The sequence below is a fragment of the Choloepus didactylus genome, chromosome 4, assembly GCF_015220235.1.
Source record: "Choloepus didactylus isolate mChoDid1 chromosome 4, mChoDid1.pri, whole genome shotgun sequence".
NCBI lineage: Eukaryota > Metazoa > Chordata > Mammalia > Pilosa > Megalonychidae > Choloepus > Choloepus didactylus.
The window spans coordinates 57,418,227-57,436,652 of NC_051310.1; the positions used below are offsets into that span (position 1 = coordinate 57,418,227).

The window sequence follows — 18,426 nt, forward strand, 5'->3', positions numbered from 1 at the left end:
CCATTAACGTGGAGATGGAAGGGTACGGGGCTGCGAAGAGCTTGCCCGGGAGGAGACTAACCTCTCTTCTTCCTTCTCAGCTCCCCGGCTTTCCTCTTTTAAAATAAGAAGATTAGCCTTTATTAAAAAATTTCAGGTAGGTAAAGAAAAAGATGCCTGCCACGCAGAAGCCGATGAGATATGGACATACAGAGGGACACACAGATGTCTGTTTTGATGATTCTGGGAGGTAAGGAACTTGGACAAACAAGAACATTTCAGGTGTAAATCTTTGAACATTTATTATTATGCCACTTGTGCGGTCAGCTTAAAATGATCCATGCAAACAGAGAGGAATAATGTTAAAATCTAAAGTGGCAAATGTAGTTTCCTTAAATTTATTGTTTGATTTGGAACGTGATAGTTTTAGGTAAAAAAAGTTAACGGGTAATATCTTACTTCTAGAGGAGTTGGAAAGATAGGAGCTTTCCCCTGTGTTTTCCCTTTGTAAATATCCCTGCGTCTTACGTCTTACGTTATTAGTCATGTTATCAGTAGATAGTGCCTAGTTGTCAGATTCAGTGGCCCAGTTTACCTTCTGCTAATTTATTCTCCCTTGGCTTTAGTGATGCTGTTTCCTTGTGTGTTTGCTTGTTTGTTTAACCGTCTTTTTTTTTTGTAACATTTTCCTCTGCTTGATTCATAAAAGGTGTTAATTCTAAATTCCATGCTTATGCAATACTGTCCAACTGTGTGACTTCCACCAGCTCAATACATTCGCTGAAAAAATTTTTGAATGGCTACTCTGCTGGAGGCTGCAGATACAATTGTGCAAACGTGGCATGATCTTTTCTGTCATTGCGCTTAAGGTCTTTTTGGATTGACAGGCATTGGGCACAAATTAATCACAAAAAAGTATACTTAGAAATACTAGGTGCAATGATAAGCATTTGTGGGGGGAAGCTGACCTAGTTTGATGAATGAGAGGAGGCTTCTCTGAGGAAGTGTTTCTTGACTTGTGATATAAAGATTGAGTAGGCATTAAGAAACATAAAGAGAGAAGGAGGAGGGGAGCGGATTTTGGCATTCCAGGTAGAGGGAACAGTAGGTTCAAAGGCCCAGTGGTGGCAGGAACCATGGTATGCTCAAAGAACCAAAAGAAGGCTAGTGAGGCTGAAATGTGGAGAGTGATGCAGTGTTTGATGAGAGTTGAATCTGTGAAGGTTAGCAGTGGGTAGTCCATGTAATGCCTTCTCGGCTTTATTAAGGTAACTTGCTTTTATCGTAAAAGCAGTGGGAAGGTATTAAAGGTATGATGCAAAGAAAAGATGTGATCGGATTCTTGTTTTTGGAAAGATGCATGGAAGATGAATTGAAAAAAAAGGGGCAGGAGAGTAGGTGCAGAAAAACTGTTGAGATGTTTGTATTAGTCTTGGTGAGCCTGATGGAAGCCTGGAATTAGGTGAGGCTAGGGTAGAGAGTGATGGAAGCTACTAGACCAGACATGGATATAGAGAAAAGAGGATACATTCAGGAAATATTTAAAATAAAATCAACAGGATGGATCTGATATTGAGGGTGATGGAGAGGGTGGTGCTAAGGGTAGCATCTGTGTTTTTGAATGGTTAAGTTGGAGAAATGATGGTGCCATTAGCAGATATGGGAAATACTGGAAGAGGAGCTCATTTCGGAGGTGGAGTGGGGTAGAGATTATAAGTTTACATATGGACGTGGTGAGTGTAGGATTTCTTTGAGATAGTCCAAGTAGAGATGTAAAGTAGACAGTTGGATAAAGGGGTCTAAAGCTCAAGTGTAGACAATTAAATAGAGGAGTCTGAGCTAGAGATAGAAATCTGTATCTTTAGCTCAGATTTAATGAGTCCTGGAGGTCATGTTTGAGAACCTGACTGGAAATCTAAATGTTGGGGTTGTCATTTGTATAGCTGATATTTAATGCTAGGAACTTAGACAAAATTACCTAGGGTGTGGATTTAGATAAGAAAAGAGGTTCAAGGGCTAAGCCTTGGGGCACTCCAGAATATTTAGAAGTCAAGTTAGAGAAGGAGAATACAGCTAAGGAGGCTTGGAAGGGGTGGCCAGTAAAGTAGGAGAACCAAGAGACAAGAATGATGTCTAGAAGCCAAATGAAGTAGTGTTTTAAGGGGGAAGAAATAAAATACGTCAAATGCTGCTGGTGGGTCAAGTTGAAGATTGAGAATTCTTCATTAGATTTAACAGTGTGGGTGGTCATTGATGATCTTGATCATTTTTTATGGAGCGATAAGAATGAAAAGTTTTGTTGGAGTGGATTCAAGAGAATGAAGGAGGAGGAATTGGAGTTGGGATGAAAATTTCAAAGAATGAGAAATGCGGGATCCCAAAAGGTTGTTTTTATTCTTGTTTTTTAAGATGGGAGAGATTATAGTATATATGTAGGGGAGATGATCTAATAAAAAGGGGTAAGTTATTGCTATAGTAGAAAGAGGGAGAATTGCTGGAGTGGTGTCCTTGAGTAAACGAGGGGATATAATGCAAAGGGGGTGAATTTGCCCAAAGATGGGTACATAATTAAATTCATAACTGGTGGGAAGGTGCATCTAGGAGGGATGGAGAGAACATGAGGATAGTTTCCGTAAATTGCTTCTGTTTTCTGAGTGAAATAGGAGGCAAAATCATTTGTTGAGAGTGACAAGGAGGTGGAGGTTTGAAGAAAGAGGAGCAGGTGTGAGATAGATGGTTAGAAAAAAGGAAAAGTTTAATGGATGAGGGAAATGTAGTTGCATTGCTGGGAAGCATTAAAGATCTACTTCAGGTTATTGATCGTGAATTTAGAGTGAGACCTGTTTAAATGTTTCTCTCCAGCCATATTTAGCCCTGCGAGTGCAAACCTGGAATATGAAGAGAGTTGGAGGGTTGGGGTTTTGCCAGGTAAATATGAAAAAGTCATAGAGGGTCAAAGGAGTTGAGGATGATGCAAAGGTGTGATTTTAATGACAGATCATGGGAGCTAAACCAGATGAAGTGATGGGAGAATATGGCAGGCGTGAGAGATAGCAAAAAAAAAAAAGTTTCAGTGGATTATGGATTCTAATAGTAATTAAAAATTGTTGGAGTAAGGATACTAGAGAGTGTAAGGTGAAGAGATAAGTGATTAGGATGATTGAAGTTAAGGATATGAAGCAGTTGCAAAATTGGTAAAAACAAAGTCTAGGCTATGGCCAGGGAGTGAGTGGCTGAGATGGCGTGGAGGACAAGGTCATTGGAAGAGAGGAATTCTAAGAACTGAGAAGCCAGAGTATCGAAAGTTTCATCTATGTGGATATTGAAAATACCAAGAATTATGAGATATTTTGTTGGAGAGAATAACAATAAGCTAAGTGCTAAAATCTTTAGGCAACAAGGGGGATTTATTTTCAGGAATCTAGATGGTCTGATGGCAGAGTTTCGAGCCTTTTTTTTTTGTTTTTAAAGAGAGAGAAGGGTGGGAAAGTGGAATGGAAATGGTGACCAAGTACAAGGAAGGCCTACCTCCAGTCCCATGCAGGAGTGGTAAAGAAATCTACTCCTTAAGAAGGCAAAGGGAAGGAGGGGAGTGTTCTGAAAAAATGCTGAGGAGTTTAGAGGGTCCTTGCCCTGATCAAGATGGCAGAATTATGTACTTCTGGGCTCCGTCTCTCCACAGAAGCTTTGAACAACCAGCAAAAACTGGCAGAAACATCTTTCTTAAAGCTACACAAAACTATTAAAGGGTTGCAGTAACAGGGTTAGTGCTGAATCAAGAAAAAATCCACTTAAAAATTTAAGATTTTATGGCACTCTGGCTGGCCCTTTCCTCATCCCCTCACCATCTTGTTGCAGAGCCAGTCTGCACTCCCAGTGTGGATCTCCTGTCCCAGTTCTGGAGGGAGAAGAGTAACCTTTATGTGCATGCTGGAAGCATGTATGTCTGGTCCAGTCTATCTGATGGTGTCCTGAGGGACTCCATCGCAGAACTTGCTCTGTGTGTAGAAGGTAGCTCACTGAACTCTCTTATAGAATGCTGTGGGAGAACAATGCTGTCTGGGGCAAGGGCTATAGGGCATATAGTACAGTTCCTGGACTCTGAGGAAACTGTTTACTAGGGAAGAGGGGATTTTCCTATCCATCCTATCTGTAATTGGGGGGAGTTCCTAGGGCAACACACATGCCCACGACAAGAGGCATGCACAAAATGGATCAGGAACGCCCCTGCACTTTGGCCTGGAGCTCTTCTCCAAACTCATTGTATGGAGAAGCAGTGTGCTTACACAGGTCAATCTGAAAAGACTGGGAAAAGTGTTTTCTTTTCTCTCTTTTTTTTTTTTAATTAGCTCCTGTCTTTTAAGGAAAGCTGTGTCATAACACTAGCTGGATACACACTTAAGTAATAGATGCCTCAGAGTCTAAATTACAATGATAACACATTAAAACATCAGAATGTCCAGATTTCAACAAAAGATTATAAAACATACGAAGAAACAGGAAGTGATGACCCAAGCAAAGGAGAAAATGAAAGCAACAGAAATCATCAATGAGGAGGAACATATGTGGGACATTCCAGACAAAGGCTTTTTTTTTTAAATTCAGTATTATTGAGGTATATTCACATACCATACAGTCATCCATGGTGTACAATCAATTGTGTACAGTACTGTCATATAGTTGTACATTCATCACCCTGATCAATTTTTGGACATTTTCCTTACACGAGAAAGAATAAAAATAAGAATAAAAAATTAAAATAGAAAAGAACGCCCAAATCATCCCCCCCATCCCACCCTATTTTTCATTTACTTTTTGTCCCCATTTTTCTACTCATCCATCCAAACACTGGATAAAGGGAGTGTGAGCCACAGGTTTTCACAATCACACTGTCACCCCTTGTAATTTACATAGTTATACAGTCGTCTTCAAGAATCAAGGCTTCTGGGTTGCAGTTTGATGGAGTCAGTTATTTACTTCTAGCTATTACAGTACACTAAAACCTAAAAAGGGATATCTATATAGTGCATGCCCTCCAGTGTAACCTCTTGACTCCATTTGAAATCTCTCAGCCACTGAAGCTTTATTTCGTTTCATTTCGCTTCTCCCTTTTGGTCAAGAAGATTTTCTCAATCCCACGATGGCAGGTCCAGGCTCATCCCTAGGAGTCATATGCTGCATTGCCAGTGAGATTTATACCCCTGAGAGTCAGGTCCTACATAGGGGAGAGGGCGGTGAATTCATCTGCTGAGTTGGCTTAGCTAGAGAGAGAGGGCCACATCTGAGCAACAAAGAGGTTCTTTGGGGGAGACTCTTAGGCACAATTTTAAGTAGACTTAGCCTCTCCTTTGCAGTAACAAGCTTCATAAGGGCAAGCCCCAAGATTAAAAGCTTGGCATACCAAATTGTCAGTCCTCAATGTTTGTGAGAATATCAGTAATGACCCAGGTGGGGACATCCAACATTTCTGCATTTTCCCCAGCTCCTCGGGGCCCTGCTTATATATTTTTATTCTCTGCCCAAATTACTTTGGAATGTATTGCTATTTCACTGTAACCTGTACAAACTTACCAGATCTCACTTCCTGTTCAAAGTTCCATGTAATTATGGTGTTTGAATAGACTGACCAGGCAAGTTAAATTATTGGCTATAGAAGATATATATAAAAGTGTGCTGTAGAAGATATATATCCTGCACCAAATAAACATCTTTTCCCTTGGCCAGACAGACTTTTAAACAGTGGTCCTAAATATGGAAAAAGAGCTAAAGGAAAACATGGACAAAGAACTAAAGGAAATCAGGAAAATGATAGATGAACACAAAGAAAATATCAATATAGAGATAGAAACTATGAATGGGAACCAGAGCGAAAGCTCACAATAAAAATTCCCTAGAATGGTTCAACAGCAGATTGGAGCTGGCAGAAAAAAGAATCAGTGTACTTGAAGATAAGAATTGAAATCAGCCAGTCTGAGGAGCATAAAGCAGAAAGAGTGAAGAAAAATGAACAGAACCTGAGGAACCTGTGGGACACCAGCAAGTATAGCAGTGTACACATTGTGGGAGTCCCAGAAGGAGAAGAAAGAGAGAAAGGGGCAGAGAGAATATTCAAAGAAATAATTGCTAAAAACTTTGTAAATTTAATGAAAGACATGAATCTACACATCTAAGATGCTCAACAAACTCCAAACCAAATAAAACCTAAATAGACCTACAGCATGCCATGTTATAATAAAACTGTGGAATGCCAAAGATCAAGAGAGAATTCTGAAAGCTGCAATAGAGAAGGAGCATGTCACAAACAAGGGAGCCTCAAAAGAATAAATGTCGATTTTTCATCAGAAGCTATGGAGGCAAGAAGACAGTGGGGAGACATCTTGAAAGTGCTGAAAGCAAAAAAATACCAACCAAGAATTCTTGCAGAACTGTCAGAAATGAAGGAGGAATTAAGGTATTCACAGACAAACAGAACCCGAGGGACTTCTTCACCACTGGTTCAGCCCTACAAGAAGTGCAAAAGAGAGTTCTGCAGGTTGAAAGGAAAGGACAATAGAGAAATGCCTGAAGCCACACAAAGAAACAAAGGTCTCTGGTGAAGATAATGACATTAGCAAATATAGATACCAGTACTATTGTATTTTTCATTTGTAACTCCACTTTTTACCTCCTACAGGATTTAAAAGGCAAATGCATAAAATGTAATGGTAAATCTGTGGCTTTGGACTCATAACGTATAAGTACGTAATTTATGACAAGAACCACATAAAGGTGGGATGATGGAGGGGTATAGGAACATAGTTTATATATGTATGGTATCGAAGCAAATGTGATTGTTATAGATTTAGAATGTTAAATTTTTGCCCTAAGGTAAACACAGGGAAAATGTCAGCGAATATGCAAACTCATAAACAGAAAATAGAGTACAGATTACCAGGGGTTGGGGGAGGGGCAATGGTGAGTTAATGCAAAATGAATGTAAGGTTTTTGTTTGGGGTGAAAAAAGTTATAGTAATGGGTGGTGGTAAGGGTTTTGCAACATTGTGAATGTGATTAATGTCACTTAATGGTATGTTTGGGAGAGGCTGGGATGGGAAGATTTATGTTGTATATTTCCACAATTAAAAAAAGATAGAAAGAGCAGTTAAAGAGATGATGACATTTTAAATGCAATACACAATACTTGATGGGATCTAAGAATGGAGGAGAAAAGGCTCAAAAGGATATTATTGGGATATCAGAAAAAATGGGAATATAGCCAGTAAGCTTTATATCAATGTTAAATTTCCTGTACTAGATAACTTCAGGCGATTACATAAGTGAATATCCTTGTTTGTAGGAAATGTACAAGGAAGGATTATGCATTTAAGGAGTTTGAAGTATGCAAACCTGCTCTCAAATATTATGAAGATAGATAGATAGAAAGATAGATATTTAGATAGATATAGGTAGATAGACAGATAGATAGATAGATAGATAGATAGATAGATAGATAGAAATGGCAAAGGTGGCAGAATGTTAAAATTGGTGAATCCGGGTATCTGGGGATAGGTGATGAAGGTATGTTGGAGTTTTCTGTCATGTATGATTGAAATTATTTTAAAATAAAAAATTAACAAGACATCTTGATTGAGAAATTTCACCAGTGCTAGACCATGAATCACAGGCCCAGTGGATGGGTTTAGGGAGGGGTGGTCAGATTAGGGAAGGAGCATTGCTCCATGGGGATGAGAGTACAGGTGGTGAGAAATGCCTTGATATCATTGCTTCTTGTGACTGTTATAAAGAGGGATAAAGACATGATACAGTCCACATGCTCAGAAACTTTCAATAGCTTTTTAAATTTGTCTTCTAAACATGGGCTTGAGAATGGGATGGGGAAGGGCTTAAAAATAATTAAAATTACATAATTTTAAAAAATATTTATTGACTATTTACAATAGCAACCAAAAAAATAAAATGTATAGGAATAAATCTGACCAAGAATGTAAAGCATCTGTATGAAGAAAACTAAAACTCATTGCTAAAGGATATCAAGGAAGACCTAGATAAATGGAAGAACTTTCCTTATTCATGGATTGGAAGACTGAATTTTGTTAAGCTGTCAGTTCCACCCAAAGCAATTTATAGATTCATTGCAATCCCAGTGGAAATTTCAACAGCCTTTTTTGCAGAAATGAAAAAGCCAATCATCAAATTTATATTGAAGGGTTAGGGCACCAAATAGCCAAAGCTAGCTGGCAGCCAGACCCAGGAAGAAAGCATCACCTTAATGATGCCTTGATTTGGAATCTTAGCCTCAAAACTGTGAGCCATTAAATTCCCATTGTTTTCGCTACCCCTTTGCATGGTATTTGCTTGAGCAGACTAGGAAAACTAAGATATGAGGTATATGCACACAGTGGGGTGTTATTCAACCATAACAAGGAATGGAGTTCTGATACATGCAACAACATGGGTGAACCTTGAAGACATCATGTTGAGTGAAATAAGCCAGCCACAAAAGGACAAATATTGTATGATTTCACTGATATGAAAAAATTTGAATAAGCAAATCATAAAGTCAAAAACTAGAATATTTGTTACCAGGGACTGGCATGGGGGTAGGGAATAGGAAATTAATGTTTAAATTATATAGGGTTTCTATGTGGAATGATGGAAAGGTTTTTGGTAATGAATGGATGGTGGTGATGGTAGCAAAACATTGTGAATGCAATTATAACACTGAAATATATATATATTTCAAAGAAGTTAAGAGGAAATTTTAGGTTGTATATATGTTACTGGAATAAAAATTTAAAAAGAAAATTCATAGGGCTTACAACACAAAGAGTTGAACCCTAAAGTAAAGCATGAATAGTTAATTGTGTGCAATTATTAAAATGTTCTTTCATCAATTGTAATAATCATACCACATTAATGCAAAGTGTTAATTATAAGGCATTATATGGAAACACTGTATTTTATGCATGATTTTTCTGTAAACCTACAACTTCTCTAATTAAAAAAAAAAAAAATCTGAAAGACAGCCAGTGAAAACACATCTCCATTTTTCCGAACCTTTCTTGATGCAACATAACTATGACTTCCTTTCAAGGACAACGTGAAAGGCATTCAAGGATGAAACCCAAAGTGAATTTCAGACATTAGTTCCTAGGGACAGTAATGTCTTCCAGAGTCCTGTCTTCCAGAGTCCAGTGATGATTGGAGAAGTATCTAATTCCACTGTCCTTACCGACTACTTGGTTTATCAGCCAAGTGTCCTCTAATAGTGGTGGTGGTGTTGTTATTGTTAGAAGCAAGTCCTTTAAATTTTGGTTGCATTTTGGTCAAAATCAGTTAGCAATCTTTATTCAAAATATTCAAGTTAAGCCTTTGAAGCTTTTAGTAAAGTACAATTAATGAAAATAAAGTTTATGAACAGGAAAACACTAAAATTTATCCCTAGAAAAGCAAATGAAAACTGAATAAATTGTATCTTGTCCTGGGCTTGCACTTCCCAGTAGCCTTAGACTCCCCTTGTTTACACGAATTTGAATGTTCCCTCTACTCCCTCAGGGATGCTCCACCACAGGACTTAAAAAAAAAAAAAAGCAATAATACTTTGTCCTAGGACACCCAACTCAATTGTTTCTTACACAGCTTTTACTGTCCCAGGCTGCTTTTGCCTGGAGGGCCAATTTGGTGGTGGAGGTGGGGGAGTTGGGGTTGGGGGCTGGGGGCCAAAAGCCAGAGAGGAGTTTCTTTCCCAGCTGGAAGGAGGCCAGGGATTGACTAAGGTTATGCCAGGCAGCTCCATACTGCCCTGGGGAGAGAGTAAGGGAGGGGCCAGCAAGGTGCCAAGAGCTTCTCCTGTGGCTCTTGAAGCTGCGATTTCTTGATTTAGCTCTTGCCCAGTAAATGGTAGCCCTTTAATTGTTTTCTGTAGTTTTGAGGAAGGGTACTGTCTTTAAGAATCCTCTGCTGCTTTTTCCCAATCTGGTCCCCTATTGATTTGAAGTAGCTGATCAAAAGCAGTGATCAACTATCAAATGGCACACCCCTGGATCTTGAGAAACTAGGTCTTTATGTCCTACCCTCTTTCCAGCAAGCTGCACTGGGAGCCAGAGTTGAAGGCCTCACCGCTGCCTTCTGTGAGGCTGGAGGATGGGGGAGCTGCTGCACAGAGAGTGAAATTCACTGGTATTTACCACAGTTTGATCAGCTTCTTCCTCTGGAATCTCATAGTTGATTCAGATACTTCCTGCTTATTTAATAGTTATTCTGGTGAAGGGACTGATTCCTGGAGCTTCCTACTCTGCCATCTCCCACAATCCTCTGCTCCTGTCTTTCAAATTTAACCATGAGTTTAAGTGAGAACTCTGCATTGCATATGTATCACACTACTAGATAGGACCATGGCAGAATCTGGAAGTGCATATGTTCACAGCCAATGTTCATGCAACTACTACCAAGAGTAATATGTTTAAAAATGAAGAATCCAGGACAAATGGCAAACTGGCTGCATGCATAAACAGGGAGTGTCCAGGGCAAACTGAGACATATGGTCCTCCTATCTGTGTCCTGTAGAAGGGAGTCCAAGCTCAGAGTAAGCCCATGCTTACTCTGGCATTAAGGTCGTTTTCCACAGGACAACCCCAGTCTGTGTCTTGTTTTTCATTTCCTGAATGAGAAGTTCCTGGTAAACTCTTTCATGTTTTACTAACTCCATAATTTGGTTCATGTGGTTTCCTCTGGCATTACCCTTGTCACCAGTCACAGCTTATCCAGTCTTACTTGTCCGTTGACTCCCAATGTAAATACCACCTTTCTTTTGAAGACTTCTTCTGACCATCTGCAGTTCTTTGTATATCTTCTGTCTTTTACCATATGTTACTTTGTTATTTTTATCTTTTCTTTGCTTCTGTGTGTGTCTAGATAATACACATAGTGAGTGAATAAAAGCACTTTGAAAACAATAGGCTTACAGCAGGATTTTACCAGTATAGATAGGTATTGAATAATCAAGTTTGGATAATTCATGTACCCATCCCTTCATTCAGCAGACATTTTTCAAGGTTTCTGTGTGTCAGGGATATTGCTTGGTCCTGGGGGTACAATGATGAGGAAGATAGACATGGTCCTTCTTGTTATAGTGATTGCACTCTTTTTTCTGACATTATTACAAATAAATATTTTTATGCCATGGAGGAATTGTAGAGAGCATTAAACTCAACTTTCATTTTACAGAATACGATGTTAGCAGTCTTATTATTGAGGTTTATGTGTGTAAAAAGACAAAAAAAAGATTGGCTAGTGTTCCATTTTGCTAATGCTGCCATTATGCAAAATACCAGAAATGGATTGGCTTTTATAAAAGGGGTTTATTTGGTTACCAAGTTACAGTCTTAAGGCCGTAAAGTGTCCAAGGTAATGCATCAACAATCAGGTTCGTTCACTGGAGGATGGTCAGTGGTGTCCAGAAAAACCTCTGTTAGCTGGGAAGGCACTTGGCTGGCGTCTGCTCCGGAGTTCTGGTTTTAAAAGGGCTTTCTCCCAGGATGTTCCTCTCTAGGCTGCGGCTCCTCAGAAATGTTGCTCATAGTTGCTCTTGGGGTGTTTGTCCTCTTTAGCTTCTCCGGAGCAAAAGTCTGCTTTCAAAGGCCATCTCCAAAATGTCTCTCTAAGTTGCAGCTCCTTCTCTCAGCTCCTGTGCATTCTTCAAAGTGTCCCTCTTGGCTGTAGCAAGCCTGCTCCTTCTGTCTGAGCTTATATAGTGCTCTAATAAACTAATCAAGGCCCACGCTGAATGGGCGGGGCCACACCTCCATAGAAATTATCCAGTCAGTGTTACCAGCTACAGTTGGGTGGGTCGCATCTCCATGGAAACAATCAAAGAATTACAATCTGATCAACACTAAAAAGTCTGCCCACATGAGATTGCATCAAAGATAATGGTGTTCTGGGGGACATAACACATCCAAACTGGCACAGCTAGTATCTTGATTTCGTTAAAAAATAAAGGTGGCATTCCAAAACAATTAGTAAACCTGAAACTGGCTGATGTTTAAATGTGTGTGTTTCTTTCACAGTTGTATTGTGACTTGTGGAAGTGATGGTGACGTGAGGATTTGGGAAGATTTGGATGATGATGATCCTAAATCAATTAATGTTGGAGAAAAGGCTTATTCATGTGCTTTGAAGGTACTAAAAATATTACTTCAAGTGATGTAAAATGATACTGGCATGTGATTTTTATGCTTGGATGAAAAATGTTTTTATAGAAGTTTTGAATATAAATACCTTTTTGTTGTTTCACTCATGTAATAATACTAAAAAATAAACAATAATGCCAATAACTTAAAAATTTTAAAGGTAAAATCTGAATGGTTTATTAATAGTGATTAATGGATATTACTAGTGAACCAGTTAAATTATATGCAAGGAATATGTTCTATTTCTTTTAAGAAGCAGGCTTAAATGCCCCCCTTTTTTCCTTTGAGGAAAACTCTGGTATTTTAAAGTTTTTATGTTACTACTTGAAATAATATAAGGAAGCTTTCTAGAAACAAGGCATGTGTCATTAACTTTTTCAACATGTATACATATTTCACGTTTTTAATGTTTTGTGTAAAGCAGATATTGGGGTGACGTTTACTGGGAGAATGAAGACGTGTTCAGAAGGACATTCTCAGCTAAATATCCAGAAAACCCACCAAGTTCTTTATTTTAAGTTGAGTCTATTGCATTCCAATAAGGAAAAACCTTTCCACTGAATTCAAATTTTTTCCAACATCAGGCCCATTAAAGTAGGGGTAGTCTTTTTAGGTACTTAGATAGTCTAAATAACCTACTTAGATATTTAAATATTTAAATACTTACATAGTAAAATATCTAAACAAATAGTCATGTAATGGAAAATACATAGCTCAAACAACTGTATAATTTTGGGAAAGATGAAAAATACTGCTAATTATCTCAGTAATAGGGCTTGGGGAAGTAAACCTCATCATACACATTTGATGGAAGCATAATTAAGAATATTTTTATGGCAAATCAATACTATGTAAGAAAATTAGAATGAACGTAGTCATTTCTGGCTAGTTTCCCTAAAGAAATACTTAGACAATTCTAAGTTTCTATGGACAAGGATATTAGTAAAAGCATTGTTTATTATAGCAAAAGTTGGAAACAGTTTTTGTCCTTCAGTAGAGAATTTTTAAAATAAATTTTGGTAGGGCTATTTACAAACATACCTCAGAGATACTGCAGATATTCCAGACCAGTGCGATAAAGCAAATATCACAATAAAGTGATCACACAAATTTTTTGGTTTCCCAGTGCATGTAAAAGTTAACTTTACACTATACTGTAGTCTGTTAAGTGTACAATAGCATATTTTCTCAGAAAACAATGTACGTACCTTAATTTAAAAGTACTTTATTGCTAAACAAAATGCTAGCCATCATCTGATCCTTTTTTAATTGATTTAGCATTAGTTGTTTCAATTCCTGTATCTCAGTTGAAGTGTAAGTTTGTTCCTTTGACTGGGTCATATCTTTATTTTTCTTAGTGTAGTTTGTAGTTTTCTGTTGTCTAGGCATCTGGTTTCCTTGGTTACCGTAGTCAGGTTTTCCCAGACCCAAACAGGCTCAGGTCTCAGAAGAGGGCAATATTCAGTATCAAGTTTCCCTGAGGGTGTGTCTTAGAAGATTGACACACCCTGTGAGGCCTCTAGCTGCTGTGCTTTTCCTAACCTGCCCAGCAGGTTGTGCCCGTCAGCCTGTCGCTCCTGACTGGTATAAGGAGGTGTGGCTCCCGTAGTTTCTGTTTTGGCTGTTTCCCCCCAGACTCTGGGGTCTGGTTCTGAATCGAAGGCCGGTAGTAGAGCTGGCCCAGTCCCCCAGTTTTGCCCCTCAGCTAGAATTGATACCCTGTTCTGTGTGCCCTTTTCTTGAGACACAGCCCTTTTCCAGTATTCTAAGCTCAGTAGACTCCAAAACCCTCTGTTTTTATTTATTTATTATTATTATTATTATTGTTTTCCATTGGTCCTGTCACCTCTTTGCTGGGAGAAACCTCAGGGTTCCTTTCCTGCTAACTCCAGGTTTATTTGTGCTCATTGCTTGTATTCCATAATCCAAATTCGTTAATTAAAACCACAGTTGGAGCTTGGTTGAGTTACTTTCCTTGCTCCTAATAGACTGCTTCTTTTTACCACAGGGAAGTCTTCCAAGTCAGTCTGCCATGCCAGTTGGCGAGGGGTGCCAGCTCTGCAGTTAGGGGAGCTTTACTTACAGTTCTATACTGCGATCTCAGCTGTTCTACCCATTCCAGACTGGTGTATGATGTACGTGTGTCTGGTCATGGATGTCCCCCAACAGTTATGCCAGACTGTTTACTCATTGTTCCTGGCTATTTACTAGTTGCTCTAGGGGACTAGCTAAATTCTACATCTCTCTACAGTGCCATCTTCAGTAATATTTTGAAAGGGATCTTTTGTTATGAGCAGTAGTCTCAACAGTGGGCTCAAAACATCCAGTAAACTATGTAGTAAACAGATGTGCTGTCATTCAGGCTTTGTTGTTTCATGCATAGAGCACAGACAGAGTAAATTTAGCATCATTCTTAAGAGCCCCAGGGTTTCCAGAATGGTAAATGAGCATTGGCTTCAACTTGAAGTTACCAACTGCATTATCCCTTGACGAGAGCCTCAGCCTGTCCTTTGAAGCTTTGAAGCCAGGCATTGACTTCCCCTCTTTAGCTATGAAAGTCCTAGATGGCATCATCCAATAGGCTGTTTCATCTACATTGAAAATCATTGTTTAGTGTGGCCAGCTTCATCAATTATCTTAGCTAGATCTTTTTGATAACAGGTTCTACATCAGCACTTGCTGCTTCACTTTGCACTGTGGCATTATAGGAGACAGCTTCTTTCTTTAAACCTCATGAATCAACCTCTGCTGGCTGCAGACTTTCCTTCCGAGCTTCCTAACCTCTCTCAGCCTTCAAAGAATTGAAGAGAGTTAGGACTTAGCTCTGCATTAGGCTTTTGCTTGAGTGTCATGGCTGGTTTGATCTTCTATCCAGACCACTAAAACTTTCTCTATATCAACAGTAGGGCTGTATTGCTTTCTTATTCATGTGTTCAGTGGAGTAGCACTTTTAATTTCCTTCAGGAAGTTTGCCTTTGCAGCACATCTTGGCTAGTTGTTTGGAGCAGGAAACCTAACTTTCTGCCTGTCTTGGCTTTAAGCATGTCTTCTCTCTGTACTTAATCATTTCTAGCTTTTGATATAAACTGAGAGTCGTGTGAGTCTTCCTTTCACTTGAACAGTTTAAGGCCATTGAAGGGTTATTAATTGGACTAATTTCAACATTGTGTCTCAGGGAAAAGGGAGGCCCAAGGAGAAGGAGAGAGATTGAGAAGAGGTGGTCAATGGAGCAGTCAGAACATACACAACATTAATTAATTAAGTTTACCTTTTTATATGGGTGCAGTTCGGGGCAACCCAAAACAATTAACGGTAGTGACATCTCAGATCACTGATCACCGTAATAGATATAGTAATACTGGAAAAGTTTGAAATAGTGTGAGAATTATCAAAGTATGAGACAGAGACACGGAGTGATCACTTGCGTTTGGAAAATTGGTGCCCATGTACTTGCTCAAGGAAAAGTGGCCACAAATCTTCAATTTGTAGAAAATGCAATATCTGCGAAGTGCAATTAGTGAAGTATGCCTGTAATGGAATGATATGGAGCCACTAAAACGAATGAGGTAGTTTTATATATCTTTATTTGAAACGGTGTTTACAGTAAGTTGAAAAATGAAAAAGAATGAGTTGCGGAACAAGGTATACTGTAATCTTAACATCTGTTAAAATAAAAAGTGCCTATACTTATATATCTGCATATGTATAGAAGAAAGTTAAAAAGACTTACCCCAAAATGTTAGTGGAGATTACTTCTTAAGAGTAGGGAACTGTATCTATGTTCCCTCAGGACGCTTTCATATTGTTAACTTTTTACTATAGTAAACATGTATTGCTTTTGTATGTGAAAGGGAGTGTAAAGAAGAAAAAAGTAAAATTGGTCCTGTATTAGTTTCCTAGAGCTGCTGTTACAATTACTACAGAATCAATGGCTTAAAAGAACAGAAATTCATCTTCTCACAGTTCAGGAAGGCAGAAGTCCAAAGTCAGGATGTTGGCAGGATGGTTTCTCCTGGAGCCTTTGAGGGAGAATCCTTTTCTTGCTTCTCTCCTAGCTTCTTGTGGTTGCCAGCAATCCTCGGAGTTCCTCAATTTGTAGATATATCATTCTAATCTCTGCTTCCTTCTGCACATCACCTTTTATGTGTCTGTGTGGCTCATATCTCCCTTTCCTTTGTCTTCTAAGGATGCTAGTCATTAGCATACCTTAAATCCGTGATGATCTCATCTTGAGATCCTTAATTGCCCCTGCAAAAACCTGGGCATATCTTTTTCGGACCACTGTTCAACCTATCATAAGTCCCGTGGTCAGTGCTAAAACATTTTCTTTGGCTTCATGGATGGGGTTCATGGCTTTGTGTCAATGGAATGACATTACCAAATAGCCATGCACAGTTGACAATTTTACAGTGTTTTAAATTTAAAGTATAATTACTTATAAACACATTTTTTGTTTTTGTAGTCACTGGTACAGGAAAGTTCAGTCACCTTCCTTTTTATGACAGTTGGGGATCCATAAAAATACTATTTAAATATTTTTTCTCACTTTAAGTAAGAGAATAATCAGGCTTATGAGGGGGATTAAGTTTTTTAAAGGTGGCAAATAAATTTTTCTTGCTGATATCCATTTCAGGAAAACTGTACATTGATAGTTTTTCTGTTGACATGACTCGTATTTATGTTTTTTGTTGTTGTTTTTATAGAATTTTTAACTACAGATAGACTCCCAATGTATTTGGATTTGTTTTGTCAATGTTTCTTATCTCTAATTTTCCTTTTAGAATGGAAAACTGGTCAGTGCAGTATCTAACAATACTATTCAAGTCCACACATTTCCTGAAGGAATTCCAGATGGTATATTGACTCGCTTCACCACAAATGCAAACCATGTTGTTTTCAATGGTAATGGTGCTAAAATTGCTGCTGGATCTAGGTAAGGCTGGCTGATGTCAGAAAAGGAAATAATGTTAGAACAGAATGGCCTCATTCAGGGTTAAGATTTTCAGGACTTGAAATTTTTGTATTCAAAATTTCACTTCATTTTTGTATTCAAGACTTTTATCTCATAAAGGTCCTTGAGGACAAATTTGTGTTTCTTTTTGAATTGACATATATTCCTTTGCAGACAGCCTGTTTAGTAAATGCTGAAAAAGATTGGGGGAACGGTGATTGATATAAAATTATAAAACTCATTTTAGGTAGAACCTGAGCTGAATAAACAGGATTTTTGCTACTTTCTTTGATGCTTATTTTTCATAGAAAAAATGTAATTGGTCAAGTTGCTGAGGTGAAGTGAAAGGCATGGTACATTATACTTTCAAAAATGTTTGTGGGTATAATTAGATTAGCATATAATAGAAGCGTAAAACATAACTAAGGAAACCACTTAGAAAGTTGCTTGTATTTTAACACAATGGGAAATTGTGACTTGTGTTTTCAGCCACCTATTTATGGAGTAAAACTAAAAGGTAATTCATTAAATTCAGCTGCCAAATTTCACAAATTGCCATGAAGAAATGATGACATTTGCTCTTGTGATTTTGAAATATTTGTGGCATAGCTTTTAGGAGAGGCTTTTGTATTTGCGTTTATTCATGTGTGTTACTCTTATGGTTCACAGTGATTTTATAGTCAAAGTGGTAGATGTGATGGACAGTAGCCAACAGAAAACATTTCGAGGACACGATGCCCCTGTTTTAAGTCTTTCCTTTGATCCTAAGGACATCTTTCTGGTAACCAGTTTTTCCTTCTCTTGCTGCTTTCCTGAATTTTTTTTTTTTTAATTAAATTCAGTTTTATTGAAATATATTCACATACCATACAATTATCCCTGGTGTACAATCAACTGTTTACAGGATAATCATATAGTCGTGCATTCATTACCCCAATCTATTTTTGAACATTTTCCTTACATCAGAAAGAATCAGAATAAGAATACCCAAATCATCCTCCTCACCCTATTTTTCATTCAGTTTTTGTTCCCATTTATCCTCTCATCCATCCATTGGATACACAAGGTTTTCACAATCACACTGTCACCCTTGTTAAGCTACATTGTTATACAATCATCTTAACGAGCCCAGACTACTGGGTTGAAGTTTGATAGTTTCAGGTATTTACTTCTAGCTATTCCAATACATTAAAACCTAAGAGGTGTTATCTATATAGTGCATAAGAATATCCACCTGAGTGACCTCTCGACTCCATTTGAAATCTCTCAGTCACAGAAACTTCATTTCTTTTCATTTCTCCTCCC

General features: G+C 38.3%; 1 protein-coding gene across 1 annotated transcript in view; it reads left to right on the forward strand.

Annotated features, from left to right (window-relative positions):
- Nucleotides 1-18,426, forward strand: part of WDHD1 (WD repeat and HMG-box DNA binding protein 1) — a 70,080-nt gene that overhangs the window by 158 nt on the left and 51,496 nt on the right. Inside the window, 4 exon segments of the mRNA XM_037832665.1 lie at nt 81-229; nt 12,048-12,159; nt 16,952-17,103; nt 17,791-17,902. Of these exon segments, the coding sequence (XP_037688593.1) occupies nt 153-229; nt 12,048-12,159; nt 16,952-17,103; nt 17,791-17,902 (453 nt within the window). The 5' untranslated portion in view covers nt 81-152.